General features: G+C 41.7%; 1 protein-coding gene across 1 annotated transcript; it reads left to right on the top strand.

Moving 5' to 3' along the window:
* The first annotated feature begins 747 nt into the window (after nt 1-747).
* Nucleotides 748-5678, top strand: LOC124273324. Its single transcript, XM_046708564.1, has 4 exons — nt 748-807; nt 1185-3648; nt 4252-4484; nt 4740-5678. Exons 1-4 carry the CDS (start codon nt 748-750, stop codon nt 5676-5678), a joined length of 3696 nt encoding a protein of 1231 aa, XP_046564520.1.
* The last annotated feature ends 10081 nt before the right edge of the window (nt 5679-15759 follow it).

Raw genomic sequence — 15759 nt, forward strand, 5'->3', positions numbered from 1 at the left:
AACTTTAGGGAACATGTTGACCATATACTTAATTATATTTTTTCCATTCTCTTACAGTCAATCTAATGTTTAAAACTTAGACTCAAGAATAAGAATAAATGAAGAAACAAGAATTCTAGTTTGTTATCAACATAGCATTGACATTACTAGACTTAGGAATTGGATCAAGAAAATATGACAGATAATAAGGACAAAATAGGAAAAAAGACAAGACAAAGAAAGTTAACGGATAAGGGCATGTCATATGCAACTGAAACAAAAGGTAAGCGGATACAAGGTATTTTCCGCCAGCTTGAAAGAGATTTCGACCACATCAACCTAGTAATTGCTACTGGAGTTGTGACTAAAAACACAATTGAGGATGTTCGACGGGAATATGCATCTTGGCTTTTCCTCTATAACACCCTGTATGATGTTAGAGATGAGTATAGACAATTATTGAAAGAGCCTGAATTAACCCAGTTTGAAGAGGAGAGTAGGTCTCAAGATAAAATCCTTTCATCCATTAAGACAGCCATTGAGCAGTTTTTCATGAAGCATGGATCAATCCAAAGTCAAAGTGAATATTCTTTATTCCCCAGTCGTTCTAGTAAAAGGTCTGGCTCTTGTAGAACCGGTCTGTCACCTTTGGCCAGTACTATTTCTTCATCAATCCTACTTGAAAGGCAGAGACAAGCAGAACTTCAAGCTAAAGTAAAAGCCCTCAAAGAAAAACAAAAGCTTAATCAGGCTAAATTAGAAATTAAGATGAAGGAGGAGGAGCTGGAGTTGAGAACACAATTAGAGATTTCCGAGGCCAGGTCAAAGGTATTGGATGTTTATGACAATGATCAGGATGATAAAAATTCTGACAGAAAATATATGACACTTGAGAAATGTAGTGTTGATCCTGAAAGCCAAATATCTGAATCACATAAATATCATGACGTAAGAGAGGACACACCATTGCAGAGAGCCGAAGAGGCTAGTCGCAATCCAAGACCACCTTCCTTTACTTCCTATGCACATGAAAGGCCATCTGATAGCATGTATGTATCAATGGTCCAACAACTTCGTAAACCAGTGCCAGAGATCCAAAAGTTTCATGGAAATCCCCTGGAATTCCAAAAGTTCATGAGGCAATTTCGAACAAAAATAATAAGCAACTCAAGTTCGAAGATGAGCTCATGTGTTATCTTGAGCAGTTCACTGAGGGTGAGGCACATCAAGTTGTCAAAGGTTTTGGTTACTTGGATGCAAGCAGTGGCTACAAAGCTGCTATGGCCGAGCTTGAAGTTAGGTATGGGAATCAAGAAACAATTGCGAATGCTCTAATAAAAAGGGCTATGTGCTGGCCCAACATTAAAGCAGATAATGCGAAAGCTTTGGACGAATATGCTGTGTTCCTGAACGAATGCCACAATGCAGTGACAAGTTTGCACTCGGTGAAAGTACTGGAATATCCTGACAATATACGTAAACTTGTTATGAAGCTACCATTTCACTGTCAGGAGAAATGGAGAGGTATTGTTTTACAAATTCGTCTCTCTGGATCAACCATAGAATTTTCTAACCTTGTGCAGTTTGTCCGTAGAGAAGCGCAAAAGGCCATGGATCCTATGTATGGAAAAGAAGCCATGCGACCAGATGACAAGACACAAGCTTACAGGAGAGTTTTAGCTAAACCCAGCACAGGAAAGGTTCAGTCCAAGCAAACGTTTGGAACTGACCTGATAAATGCAAGCAAGATGGAAAAGGATTACAGTATCCAACAACCATCTAGGTTTGATGCCAATGATCAAAAGCCATGTGACTACTGTGCTAATGGTGGGCATTTTATTGACTCATGCAAAAGGTTGGCTTCTAAACCACATATTGATCGTTTGAACTTTCTAAAATCCAAAGGTCTATGTTTTCGTTGCTTCGAACAGGGTCACCGCAGCAAGGAATGTCAGAAGAACGTCATCTGTCAGCACTGCAAAGGTAACCACTCAACACTGTTGCATATTGACTCAAAGACAAACCTGAAATGTTTAAGTGCATGTACAGGTCAAGCTGATGAAGATATGGAGACCGGTGACAGTAAAGGTGATTGTACACTTGCTGTAATCCCTGTGAAAGTAACATTCAAAGATACATTAAAAGTGATATCGACATATGCATTCCTGGACCCTGGAAGTACCATCTCCTTTTGTTCAGAATCCCTGATGAATCAGCTTGGATGCAATGGAAAGTCAAAGAAGGTTGAAATAACCATAGACACACTTGGAGAACCTCATACTTCCTTTGTTCGTGCTGTCTCTGGTTTAAAGGTTCATGATATGGATCTAAAGAATACCGTTGTCCTTCCTACAGTGTATTCTAGGAGCAATATCCCAGTATCAAACAGGCACATCCCGACTGATGCTGATGTTGCACAGTGGCCTCATTTTGATGGAATTCATGTACCTCATCTTGAATCTGGAGTTGATCTTTTGATAGGCGGAAATGCCCCAGATGCCTACTCTCCATTCGAAGTCAAAGTTGGTCCTGAAGGCAGCCCTCATGCAACCAGAACCCGGTTAGGATGGATTTTATGGAATGTTGTCAGACCGTCACGACAAGGAGAAAAGCAACATTTTCCATCTATGAGAACAGACATTGTAAGTGTCAGAAATATTGAGGAAATAAGTGAATTGAATAGTTTGGTAAGGAAGAGCATAAACTTTGACTTCCCTGAAAGATCCATTGACGACAAAGCAGAAATGTCTCAAGAGGACAAAAGGTTTCTCGACAAGGTTTCCGAGTCTGTTTCTTTGCAAGAAGGTGAATATTACATTAACCTGCCTTTTAAGTGCTCCAATGTACAAATGCCCAACAACAGTGTGCAAGCTCTAAAACGCCTAGACAGTTTGAAGCGGAGGTTTTTGACTGATTCAAAGTTTCATGATGACTATGAAACATTCATGGAAAACATATTAGTCAAGGGGTATGCCGAAAAGGTACCTACTGATGAGCTGGAAGGTCAGCCAGGAAAGATATGGTACATACCTCATCATGGGATATACCACCCAAGAAAGGCAGACAAAATAAGAGTAGTGTTTGATTGTAGTGCTAGTTTTCAAGGAGTGTCCTTGAACAATATGCTCATACAAGGCCCAAACATGACAAACAGCTTGATTGGCATTCTTCTCAGGTTCCGCCAAGACCAAGTTGCGTTTATGGGAGACATTGAGTCTATGTTTTATCGTGTGAAAGTACCCAACGAAGATCGTAACTACCTTCGCTTCTACTGGTGGCCAAGAGGTGATTGTGATGAGAAGCCAGAAATTTATAGAATGTGTGTCCATTTGTTTGGGGCCATTTCTTCATCTAGTTGTGCCACATTCGCTTTGCAACAGACTGCTGAGGACAACAAAGAAAGATATGTTCCTGAAGTTGTTAACATGGTTGAGAACAACTTCTATGTTGATGACTGTTTAGCATCTGTAGAAGATGAAGAAAGGGCAGTCTACCTAATCAATGAACTATCAAAGCTCTGCAAAGATGGAGGGTTTCGTTTGACAAAATGGGTCTGCAATAGCAAATCTGTAATGAAAACTATCCCAACTGAGGAGAGAGCCAAGGAGGTGAAGGAATTGAATCTGGAATGTGAATCTCTGCCCAGCGAGCGAGCTCTTGGTGTCTTTGGTTTGTGGACTCTGATACTCTAGGTTTCAAGATTCAAGACAAGAATAAGAAAACCACCAGAAGAGGCATATTATCTGTTGTAAGTAGTGTATATGATCCTCTGGGTTTTGTAGCACCTTACTTGTTGATTGCCAAGAATCTTCTCAAGAATTATGCAGGAAAGATCTTGGTTGGGATGAAGAAATAGATGAACCCTCTTTGACAATTTGGCTTCAGTGGCTAAAGAACTTGCCAAGGTTGGATGAGATAGCAGTAGAACGGTGTTACAAACCACAAGGGTTTGGTAAAAAGTACATCGTATCAGTTGCATCTGTTTTGTGATGCTAGTGAAGTTGGCTATGGTGTTGTAGCCTACCTTCGCCTTACACAAATGTAAGCAACAATGTTCACTGTGTCTTGGTAATGGCTAAATCAAGGGTGGCACCCTGAAGAAAATGACAATACCTCGTATGGAGCTAACAGCTGCTACAGTTGCAGTTCGCCTGTGTAAGCTATTGACCAAAGAGCTACAATACAAAATAGATGAGACTTTCTTTTGGACTGACAGTATGTCGGTGCTCAGATATATCCATAACAGTACATCAAGATTCAAAACCTTTGTAGCAAATAGGCTCACAACTATCCATGAGGGTTCTGAAGTCGAGCAGTGGAAGTACGTCAACACTAAGCTCAATCCAGCAGACGTTGCATCAAGAGGGATGATGTTTGACAAGTTCAAACTTGCGCAACAGTGGTTTAAAGGACCAGGGTTTCTGTGGAGACCAAGAGTTGAATGGCCCCTTTCTCCAGACATATGTGTGTCTGTACCTGATGAAGACCCAGAGGTCAAGAACTCTGTAAGTTGTCTAGTAACTTGCCAGTCCCAAGATGTAATGGACAGATTACTGAATCATTACTCAAGTTGGATACGACTCCGAAAGGCTGTTGGATGGATCATCTTAACTATGAGAGAGCTGAAAAGAAAGGTAAAAGAAAAGCAATTGGAATCAAATGCAGGTGCAAATAAACCCAAAGGATTGTGCGTTTCAAAGCCCATGTTGACAGTTTCAGTACTAAAGGATGCAGAAGTTGCAGTTATTCGTCATGTGCAGGGTCAACACTTCAGGAAAGAGGTTGAAGTTTTGAAAGGAAACAAAAACCAAGTTAACAATGGAAGAAGGGTCAGTAAATCTAGTCCTCTGTACAAGTTAGATCCCTTCATTGAAAATGGAATCATAAGGGTCGGTGGACGTCTTCAAAGAGCTAAGATTCAACATGATTCTAAACATCCGGTTGTATTACCCAAAACTTCTCCTTTGTCAAAGTTGATGATCAAAGATGCTCACACGGCTGTAGGTCATATGGGAAGAAATGCTATACTTGCCCACTTGAGGCAACGCTTTTGGATCTTGGGAGCTGGAGTTATTATCAAGAGTCTTGTTTCCAAGTGTGTCATTTGTAAGAAGTATCAGTCACCAACTGGACAACAACAGATGGCAGACCTTCCAGATGACCGTCTTCAACCTGACAAACCACCATTTTCGCATGTGGGTATGGACTTTTTTGGACCTTTTTTAGTTAAAAGAGGTCGTGCAACAATGAAAAGGTATGGTGTGATCTTCTCATGTTTGACCATGAGAGCAGTGCATTTAGAACTAGCTTGTTCTCTTGACACCGACAGCTGCATCAATGCTATACGACGATTTATATCAAGACGAGGTCAACCAGAAGTGATCAGGTCAGACAATGGGACCAATCTCACTAGCAGCGAACGTGAACTCAAAGAAGAAATCCTGAAATTGAACCAACCCAAGTTGCACTCATCATTGCTAGAAAGAGGAATTGATTGGCATTTTAACCCTCCTGCAGCATCTCATCATGGTGGGAGTTGGGAACGTATGATTCGTTCAATAAGGAAAGTTTTACATGCAGTTGTCCATGAACAAACCATCAAACTTGACGATGAAGGTCTGAGTACTCTCTTTGTGAGGTTGAAACTATTCTCAATGGGAGACCTATCACTGATGTACCATATCATCCTCATGATCTAAACCCCCTCACACCGAACCATCTTCTGCTTCTGCGTTCAGGTCAAAAGATGCCACCAGGAACTTTTTGTAAAGACGATGTCTACTCTCGTCGACGATGGAGGCAAGTACAGTATTTAGCTGATACATTTTGGAAGCGTTGGCTAAAGGAATACCTTACCATGCAGCAAGTGAGACAGAAGTGGGTTGCAAGGAAGCCCAATCTTAAAGTTGGAGACATTGTTCTTCTAGCAGACAGTTCTCCTCGTAATTCATGGTCACTGGGACGTATCATGGAGGTCATGACAGACAAAAGGGATCTGTACGTGTTAGTGCGTGTGAGGACAGCTACAACAGAGCTTGTCCGTCCTATAAACAAATTGTGTATCATTGTACATGGTTAAAAATTAACAGAACTCTTGAAAGACCTTATGACAAACTGTGAATGTACCTCAAATATTTATTGGTGTTATTTGTGTGAAAATGAAGACACCAGTTCTTTCCAGTAAGAAATGACTTTAAAATCAAGACAATTTTGACCATTTTTGTACAATCATTTGTAATTGTTTCATGCAGATTCTACAATTAGGAGACCGGTGTGTAAAGGTCAAAATAATGATTTTCATTTATTTCACTTATAATGACTCAATTGGTTTAGGAAGTAAACATTTTAGTTAATAATATTTCCACAATGTTACCATTTCATATTGCACAAATATTCTGCAACATTAATTAGTAGTAATGGATAAAAGGTTTATCTCTATTTCATAGTTTTTTGGAATGCCACATTTCATTTTTGATGAAGTGCTCATTTTATGTCAACCTTAAGATGAGGGGAGATAATTTCTTGGGGTACAGAATGACCATGTGGTTTGTGCTGCAAGCACATGTGACACAGGCAGGACTCATGAGGGTCTAAAGTAATGGTAAGCCAAATGTTATTAACTTATTTTACAATTCATTTGGAGGAATTTAATGCATTTTCTTAACTTGTACCAAACAATAAGATAATTTTTCATAATTTAGGCTTTATAGCTATTTTGGACTTGACTTGTGGAAATTGGCTTTGACTTCAAAATTTATTCTCAAGTATTCTTTTTGGCCTAAAGTTTGGTATGAAAAATGTTTGAAATATTAAGCTTGCTGTTTATTCAATGTAATTAAGATACTGGTTTTGCACATGGTATTGTGAAAGTTTTCAAGTTTGTTTGTACTACATTTTACATTGTCCAAAATGTTTGTCACTATATTGTAGATGTGTAACTTTAGGGAACATGTTGACCATATACTTAATTATATTTTTTCCATTCTCTTACAGTCAATCTAATGTTTAAAACTTAGACTCAAGAATAAGAATAAATGAAGAAACAAGAATTCTAGTTTGTTATCAACACTTAGGACCACTCAACTCGGATCCATACGCTTCACTCAGACCCAATCAGTGACACACTTAGAACCACTCAACTCGGATCCATACGCTCTACTCTGACCCAATCAGTGACACACTTAGAACCACTCAACTCGGATCCACACGCTCCACTCAGATCCAATCAATGGCACAATAGAACCACTCAGCTCGGATCCATACGCTCCACTCAGACCCAATCAATGACACACTTAGAACCACTCAACTCGGATCCATACGCTCCACTCAGACCCAATCAATGACACACTTAGAACCACTCAACTCGGATCCATACGCTCTACTCTGACCCAATCAGTGACACACTTAGAACCACTCAACTCGGATCCATACGCTCTACTCTGACCCAATCAGTGACACACTTAGAACCACTCAACTCGGATCCATACCCTCTACTCTGACACAATCAGAGACACACTTGGAACTACTCAACTCGGATCCATACCCTCTACTCTGACACAATCAGAGACACACTTAGAACCACTCAACTCGGATCCATACGCTCTACTCTGACCCAATCAGTGACACACTTAGAACCACTCAACTCGGATCCATACCCTCTACTCTGACACAATCAGAGACACACTTGGAACTACTCAACTCGGATCCATACGCTCTACTCTGACCCAATCAGTGACACACTTAGAACCACTCAACTCGGATCCATACGTTCCACTCAGACCCAATCAATGACACACTTAGAACCACTCAACTCGGATCCATACGCTCTACTCTGACCCAATCAGTGACACACTTAGAACCACTCAACTCGGATCCATACCCTCTACTCTGACACAATCAGAGACACACTTAGAACTACTCAACTCGGATCCATACGCTCTACTCTGACCCAATCAGTGACACACTTAGAACTACTCAACTCGGATCCATACGCTCTACTCTGACCCAATCAGTGACACACTTAGAACCACTCAACTCGGATCCATACGCTCCAATCAGACCCAATCAATGACACACTTAGAACTACTCAACTCGGATCCATACGCTCTACTCTGACCCAATCAGTGACACACTTAGAACCACTCAACTCGGATCCATACCCTGTACTCTGACCCAATCAGTGACACACTTAGAACCACTCAACTCGGATCCATACGCTCTACTCTGACCCAATCAGTGACACACTTAGAACCACTCAACTCGGATCCATACGCTCAATGACACACTTAGACCCACTCAACTCGGATCCACACGCTCCACTCAGATCCAATCAATGGCACAATAGAACCACTCAGCTCGGATCCATACGCTCCACTCAGACCCAATCAATGGCACACTTAGGACCACTCAACTCGGATCCATACGCTTCACTCAGACCCAATCAATGACACACTTAGAACCACTCAACTCGGATCCATACGCTCTACTCTGACCCAATCAGTGACACACTTAGAACCACTCAACTCGGATCCACACGCTCCACTCAGATCCAATCAATGGCACAATAGAACCACTCAGCTCGGATCCATACGCTCCACTCAGACCCAATCAATGGCACACTTAGGACCACTCAACTCGGATCCATACGCTTCACTCAGACCCAATCAATGACACACTTAGAACCACTCAACTCGGATCCATACGCTTCACTCCGACCCAATCAATGACACACTTAGAACCACTCAACTCGGATCCATACGCTCCACTCAGACCCAATCAATGACACACTTAGAACCACTCAACTCGGATCCATACGCTCTACTCTGACCCAATCAGTGACACACTTAGAACCACTCAACTCGGATCCATACGCTCTACTCTGACCCAATCAGTGACACACTTAGAACCACTCAACTCGGATCCATACCCTCTACTCTGACACAATCAGTGACACACTTGGAACTACTCAACTCGGATCCACACGCTCTACTCTGACCCAATCAGTGACACACTTAGAACCACTCAACTCGGATCCATACGCTCCACTCGGACCCAATCAATGACACACTTAGAACTACTCAACTCGGATCCATACGCTCTACTCTGACCCAATCAGTGACACACTTAGAACTACTCAACTCGGATCCATACCCTCTACTCTGACCCAATCAGTGACACACTTAGAACCACTCAACTCGGATCCATACGCTCTACTCTGACCCAATCAGTGACACACTTAGAACCACTCAACTCGGATCCATACGCTCAATGACACACTTAGACCCACTCAACTCGGATCCACACGCTCCACTCAGATCCAATCAATGGCACAATAGAACCACTCAGCTCGGATCCATACGCTCCACTCAGACCCAATCAATGGCACACTTAGGACCACTCAACTCGGATCCATACGCTTCACTCAAACCCAATCAGTGACACACTTAGAACCACTCAACTCGGATCCATACGCTCTACTCTGACCCAATCAGTGACACACTTAGAACCACTCAACTCGGATCCATACGCTCTACTCTGACCCAATCAGTGACACACTTAGAACCACTCAACTCGGATCCATACGCTCTACTCTGACCCAATCAGTGACACACTTAGAACCACTCAACTCGGATCCATACCCTCTACTCTGACCCAATCAGTGACACACTTGGAACCACTCAACTCGGATCCATACGCTCTACTCTGACCCAATCAGTGACACACTTAGAACCACTCAACTCGGATCCATACGTTCCACTCAGACCCAATCAATGACACACTTAGAACCACTCAACTCGGATCCATACGCTCTACTCTGACCCAATCAGTGACACACTTAGAACCACTCAACTCGGATCCATACGCTCAATGACACACTTAGAACCACTTAACTCGGATCCACACGCTCCACTCAGATCCAATCAATGGCACAATAGAACCACTCAGCTCGGATCCACACGCTCCACTCAGATCCAATCAATGGCACAATAGAACCACTCAGCTCGGATCCATACCATCTACTCCGACCCAATCAATGACACACTTGGAACCACTCAACTCGGATCCATACGCTCCACTCAGACCCAATAAATGACACACTTGGAACCACTCAACTCGGATCCATACGCTCTTCTCAAACCCACTCACTCACTCATTCATTCACTTATTAACTCACTACCTTGGGGACTCACTCACTCACTCAGGCTCAATGATCATATATTTATTGGTGTGCTAAGGATTTCAGATTCATTTTATCTTATCGAATCGAGTGATCATTAACTTCGTTTGTGTAGTATCCATTTTATTGCAAGAGCACAACGAACTGCACTCAATTTACACTTTTTAATAAATTACATTGATTAAATCAAATGCCGATAATTAAAATTACACCGAAGCTCAATGATATTGCACTTTTATTCAATGAAGGCATTGCATCATCCTGAGCTTGTATATATGTGCAAGTTCTTCCTGAGATCCTAAAGTTAAACACGAGGCTTTCTATTTAGCTTACGCGACAAAATATTGCTTTCGTGCAACGCTGACTTCAAACGGCCATGTCTAAGCTGGGCTTGTCGTCTGTCAGCAACTGTGAGAACTGTGCCAACTGTCAGACGAGAGTCGCACGAGGTCACACGATGTCTGTCAACTGAACCAGATGTGCATTCCTTCTGGCACTGTGCCAACACCAAGATGTCACGCAGACGACACGAAATTCTACACGCGGCAGGGTCTCGTGTCGCTTGAAAATTGCAGACACATTTCAAAAGTGTTTGCTTTTCGGGATAATTGGAAATAACGATTTTGGCAACAAGGATTTATTGTGTTTGTCCAAGAATTTTGGAATAACGTTGCACCAGCTTAACCCGACCGATATTGTTTTGTTGACTCGTCCGGATTGACAAGTGTCCGATGTGAATGAGTTGGTTGTTACTCTGCATTAACCCTGTTCCAGTCTTATGAGATCAGAAGACACAAGATGGATGCATATATAGTACCCATATCGCCTTGAGCATGCACTAGTTGCCTGGATATGTGCGCTATATAAAATCCTACAATAATACCGGAACTGAACCCTGGTCTTTGGCGTGATGAGCAAACACCTTAACCACTTGGCTTCTACTCCGTCAACGGATCTAGGTCATTTTGTCTGTAGGCCTTTGAAGACTGTACTCTTTTTGAAGGGGTGTAAAACAGGCTTCATAGTGGGTTCGAATCCAAGATTCATGATCCCTGACCTCCAGCTTGGCCAGGTAGGCTCGCTAGGGTTTTAAAAAGGTGGTAAATGTCTGCGAGCCTAATACTTCGGGATATGCTTCCATATCAATCCAAGACCGAAATACCTCTATGACTATAAACTAATTCACTCACTTACTCTCGCCCCTTTTCCTTTCTAGGGCTGCATAAACGTGTATTGACGACAAATCAGAGCATACATCATATTCTTAAAACTATTTACGAGAATTCGACGAAGGAATTGCGTGTATATACTTATATATTTGGCTTTTAGTCTAAAGCTTTTTCCTTTAGAGATTTTCATTTTTCTTTATGGAAAGAAACGCTAGAAGCTGAATGGTGACAGTGAATCTGTTAAACAAGAAATCAGATTGCTATAATTCCCTTGATAGTTCTCAGCTCTGTTTGAATTTTCCTTTTGTGGACATGCATTCTTAAAAGAGATAACTTTAGTTCTGAGATTAAATGGTAATTTGTTCATGGCAGAACCAATGTTAATATAATGCACGTACAATATGCTTTCTGTTTTAGTTGACTAAAAAGAACTCGTCCTTTCTCAAACTTTCGCTAATGGATGAGAAGTAACTTTTGACCTTTTATAAATCCTTTATACAAACCATCAAATATTCGTCTTGCTCAGAACCGACATTCCGTTATAAACAATGTTTGTAGAAAGGTGACCAGGTTCATATTGGTGGGCTTTTAAAGACACATGTACCTTGGATCTGAAAACTGGTCATTGGTTTACGGAGTGACTGGACGCTACAGACTGACGTCGTGTTCCGTGCACGTCCCGTGGTGGAGGGGTAATGAAGCCCCGTGGTCACATAATGGGAGTCGTCTCTCATTTCCATACTCATCTACGTCAAATGATACACCAGACGAATGATGCACAGAGGGAAGGGTTCGGGGCCTGATTGAAATGAGAACGTGAAAGGCAGGTGAAACAGTGGTTTGAATATTAAACTTCAAAAGTGTGTGTGCGCGTGCGCGTGCGCGTGCGTGTGCGTGTATATGTGTGTGACTGTGACTGTGACTGTGTGTATGCATGTGTCTATGTGTGTGTATGTATGCATTTGTGAATGTATGTATGCATTTGTGAATGTATGTATGTATGTATGTATGTATGTATGTATGTATGTATGTATGTATGTATGTATGTATGTATGTATGTATGTATGTATATTGTATGAATGAATGAATGTATGTATGTATGTATGTATGTATGTATGTATGTATGTATGTATGTATGTATGTATGTATGTATGTATGTATGTATGTATGTATGTATGTATGTATGTATGTATGTATGTATGTATGCATGTTTGTATGTATGTAGGTATGTATGTAGGTATGTATGTATGTATGTATGCATTTGTGAATGTATGTATGTATGTATGTATGTATGTATGTGTGTGTGTGTGTGTGTGTGTGCTTGCGCGCATATGCGTGCGTGTATGTGTACTTTAAGTTTCAGATCATTTTCAGACTTATTTAAGGTGATTTACATTTCGTTTTACCATAATTTTCATTATAAATCACCATTTAATTATTCAAATTGAATCAAGTGACAATTAAGACGAATATTCCAGCGAACCAAAAAGCGTTGTTGATTGGACGAACCGTCATACGCCATGCTGGCTTTGTTTAAATTCATCAGGATCGTTGACCTCCTCTTGTCACTGTCTGCTGTAGTGACTCCGTCTATAAATATATTTCTATCGGCATGTGATCATGGAATTGATCGCCCACTACCATTAACAGCAATAACAGTCACTCAACTCGACATAGACCCTTTACCCCAATATTTACCGGCCCAATAAACATTATGAGACAATATAACGCCGGCTTTAAACAACGCCGCCTAGAACGTTCTTTGTACTCTGTTTAATGCTGCTTGACGGACGTATGACCACAGACAATATATCGATAGTGTTATTTAACCATTCCCATTCGTTTGATTTCAGAACTTTACGACAATATTTGCGAATTATCGCTGAATGGAAATGCAAATATAATCAGGGTCGTTAACGTCAGATTTAATGCGCAAACCCCCTCCAACGAAATGGCATGCAAATATATTGGAATTAATCGTATGTATAGTTGACATTACCAGGTGTTTCCGTATCAACCAAACTGCCATAACCCTCTTCAGTGAATGTTTTTGTCAGGAAATATGTGAAGGTCATCTCTCACGTAATATGGTTTACGTCTGAGTGTTCAAGGTCATGGCGTTATAGTGTTACGTGGGCATAAGTCAGGTGGTTTGGTTTGTCTTTAGCTGAAGCAAACGTCACGTACTGACGTGTATGTGTTAAGTCATGTATTACACATTCTGTTGAGTGCTTTATTTGTGAACTTGCAGTAAATATTTTGTTTAGTGCATCGTGTCGTCACAGACTCTGTTAATGATGGCGAGGATGGATATTAAAAAAAATAGCCAAGACCAAGGCCTAAACCGTTTGCGGTATTAGATGCACATCTTAAAGAAGCTCACTAAACGGGGTTGGTTAACTTGGCCGTACCACAAAACGACCTCAACGCCTTAATAGGGTACCCGGTAGGACATGACGTCATTACTTTTATAATTAGTCTCAATATACGATCAATTCTGGCGGCTGAATATCACCTCTTCAGCGAAAGTAAACGTTACTAGCTGGCACATTACCGTTAAACCTTCCTCATCCGGACAGTTCCCCGAATAAGCACAATATTTAACGAATCACGGGGCTGGGCAGTGGAGGGCGGTAATCAGTAGCATTTGGTTTTTATTTGTTGTTTAACACCGCACGCAGCAATATTCCCGCTATATGGCGGCGGTCCTTGAATATTTGAGTCTGGACCAGACAATCCAGTGACGAACACCATTAACATCGATCTACGCACTTGGGATACGATGACATGTGTCAAGCAAGTCAGCGAGCCTGACCACCCGATCCCGTTAGTCACCTCTAGCGACAAGCATGGGTTGCTGAAGATCAATTCTAACCCGGATCTTCACGAGTGTAATCGTACTGAAGATGTTTGTCCGGATTAACAGTGTCCAGCCAAACGAGGTTTCACTGTCTCTTTATATCAAGGAGTGTGACAAGAACGTCCCTAGGTAGAGTGAGCGAGTGAGTGAATTGGGTTTTACGCCGCTTTTACAATATTCCAGGAATATCACGGCGGGGGACACCAGAAATGGGCTTCCCACATTGTATCAATGTGGGGATTCGAACCCGTGTCTTCGTCGTGACGAACCAACGTTTGAACCATATGGCTACCCCATCGTCCCCCTTCCCCACAAAGAAGGTCATTATAACCCCCAGTGAGAACTGCCGTTCCAATCAGACGCTGTACCTTGTCAGTCGATAAACCCATTAATCAAAGTATCGATCAGTCTATTTCACACAGATCAGTTCTCCCGCAATTAATTTATTGCTCAAATGATTAATATAGTCGTACATATTATTGCACAGAGGGAATGATAAACGTAATTCTGGCTAGTTTTATCCCCGATAAGGTCAGAGCGGTCACCACCGGCCGCTAACTCTCTGTTTCTGATTATTGCAATGCTTCTCCTCCGCTGACCAATTCCTCGCTTCATCCCCCACACAGTGCCTATCCCGTCCCTCCGAGCCAGATATACACCGCTACTTTAATTACCGTTTTAAAACAAGACAGTAACAATATTTCTTCATTCGGTGGCCGCACATGGTCACAAGATGCATATCGATCTCTATCAATCAAATCTCCTGTACACGTGAACGATTTCTCCGCTGCGATCGATGCTGATAATGATTCCGGGAGTCGGGGTGGGTGCATGTATTGATTATTTGCAAATGCAACGTTAAAAGCTTTCCCCAATAAATGTGATGATGAGATTGCAAGTGGGTTATTTAGTATTCCGAAAATATGTTTTTTTCGATCTGATGACGTGTGTTCTGTGCATCAACTCTACAGCTACAAAACCGATGTTGAACAGTTAGAGACTGACTGCTGTCCTTTTCTCTCGCCCCGAGGCAGCGTAGCCAAATGGTTAATTCGTCTGCTCGTCACGCTGAAGACCCGGGTTCGATTCCCACATGTGTACGTGCAATGTGTGAAGCCCGTTTCTGGTGTCCCGCGCTGTGATGTTGCTGGAATATTGCTAAAAGCGGCATAAAACTATACCCACTCACCCAAAAGTCTAACAGTCGTTGTACAGAGTTGCGTACCTTAGTCTTGCCAGAATTATATAATGTCATGGTTATGATCTTTGTTTAGGTAGGTGACGTCCTTCCATTACATCGAGGTGATATAACGGTAACCTAACATCTAGTGCCAGAAATCTTATTCAATAATATAAAATAAATAAACATAATATAATTTATCAACAAAACAAGTCCAAATGGAGCCCAGAACAATCCATAATTCCTGGAGCTGATATTGCTGGAATATTGCTAAAATCGGCGTAAAAGCAAACTCACTCACTCTTAACGTGGCACACATCAATATTCCAGGTGTATGATAGCGGTGTGTAAATGTTCGAGCCTGGAGCGGAAAAACAATGGTTGCAATCAGGAG

This window comes from Haliotis rubra, unplaced genomic scaffold (genome assembly GCF_003918875.1).
Source record: "Haliotis rubra isolate DU_JTF1 unplaced genomic scaffold, ASM391887v1 Scf18, whole genome shotgun sequence".
Lineage (NCBI taxonomy): Eukaryota > Metazoa > Mollusca > Gastropoda > Lepetellida > Haliotidae > Haliotis > Haliotis rubra.

What these genes read in the sequence shown, in the direction of transcription:
- LOC124273324 (XM_046708564.1), top strand. Translation starts at nt 748, where the DNA reads ATGAAGGAGGAGGAGCTGGAGTTGAGAACACAATTAGAGATTTCCGAG. An exon ending in TTTCCGAGGCCAGGTCAAAG is followed by an intron (nt 808 to 1,184) that starts GTATTGGATGTT and finishes TATCTTGAGCAG; the next exon opens with TTCACTGAGGGTGAGGCACA. An exon ending in GCGAGCTCTTGGTGTCTTTG is followed by an intron (nt 3,649 to 4,251) that starts GTTTGTGGACTC and finishes AAACCTTTGTAG; the next exon opens with CAAATAGGCTCACAACTATC.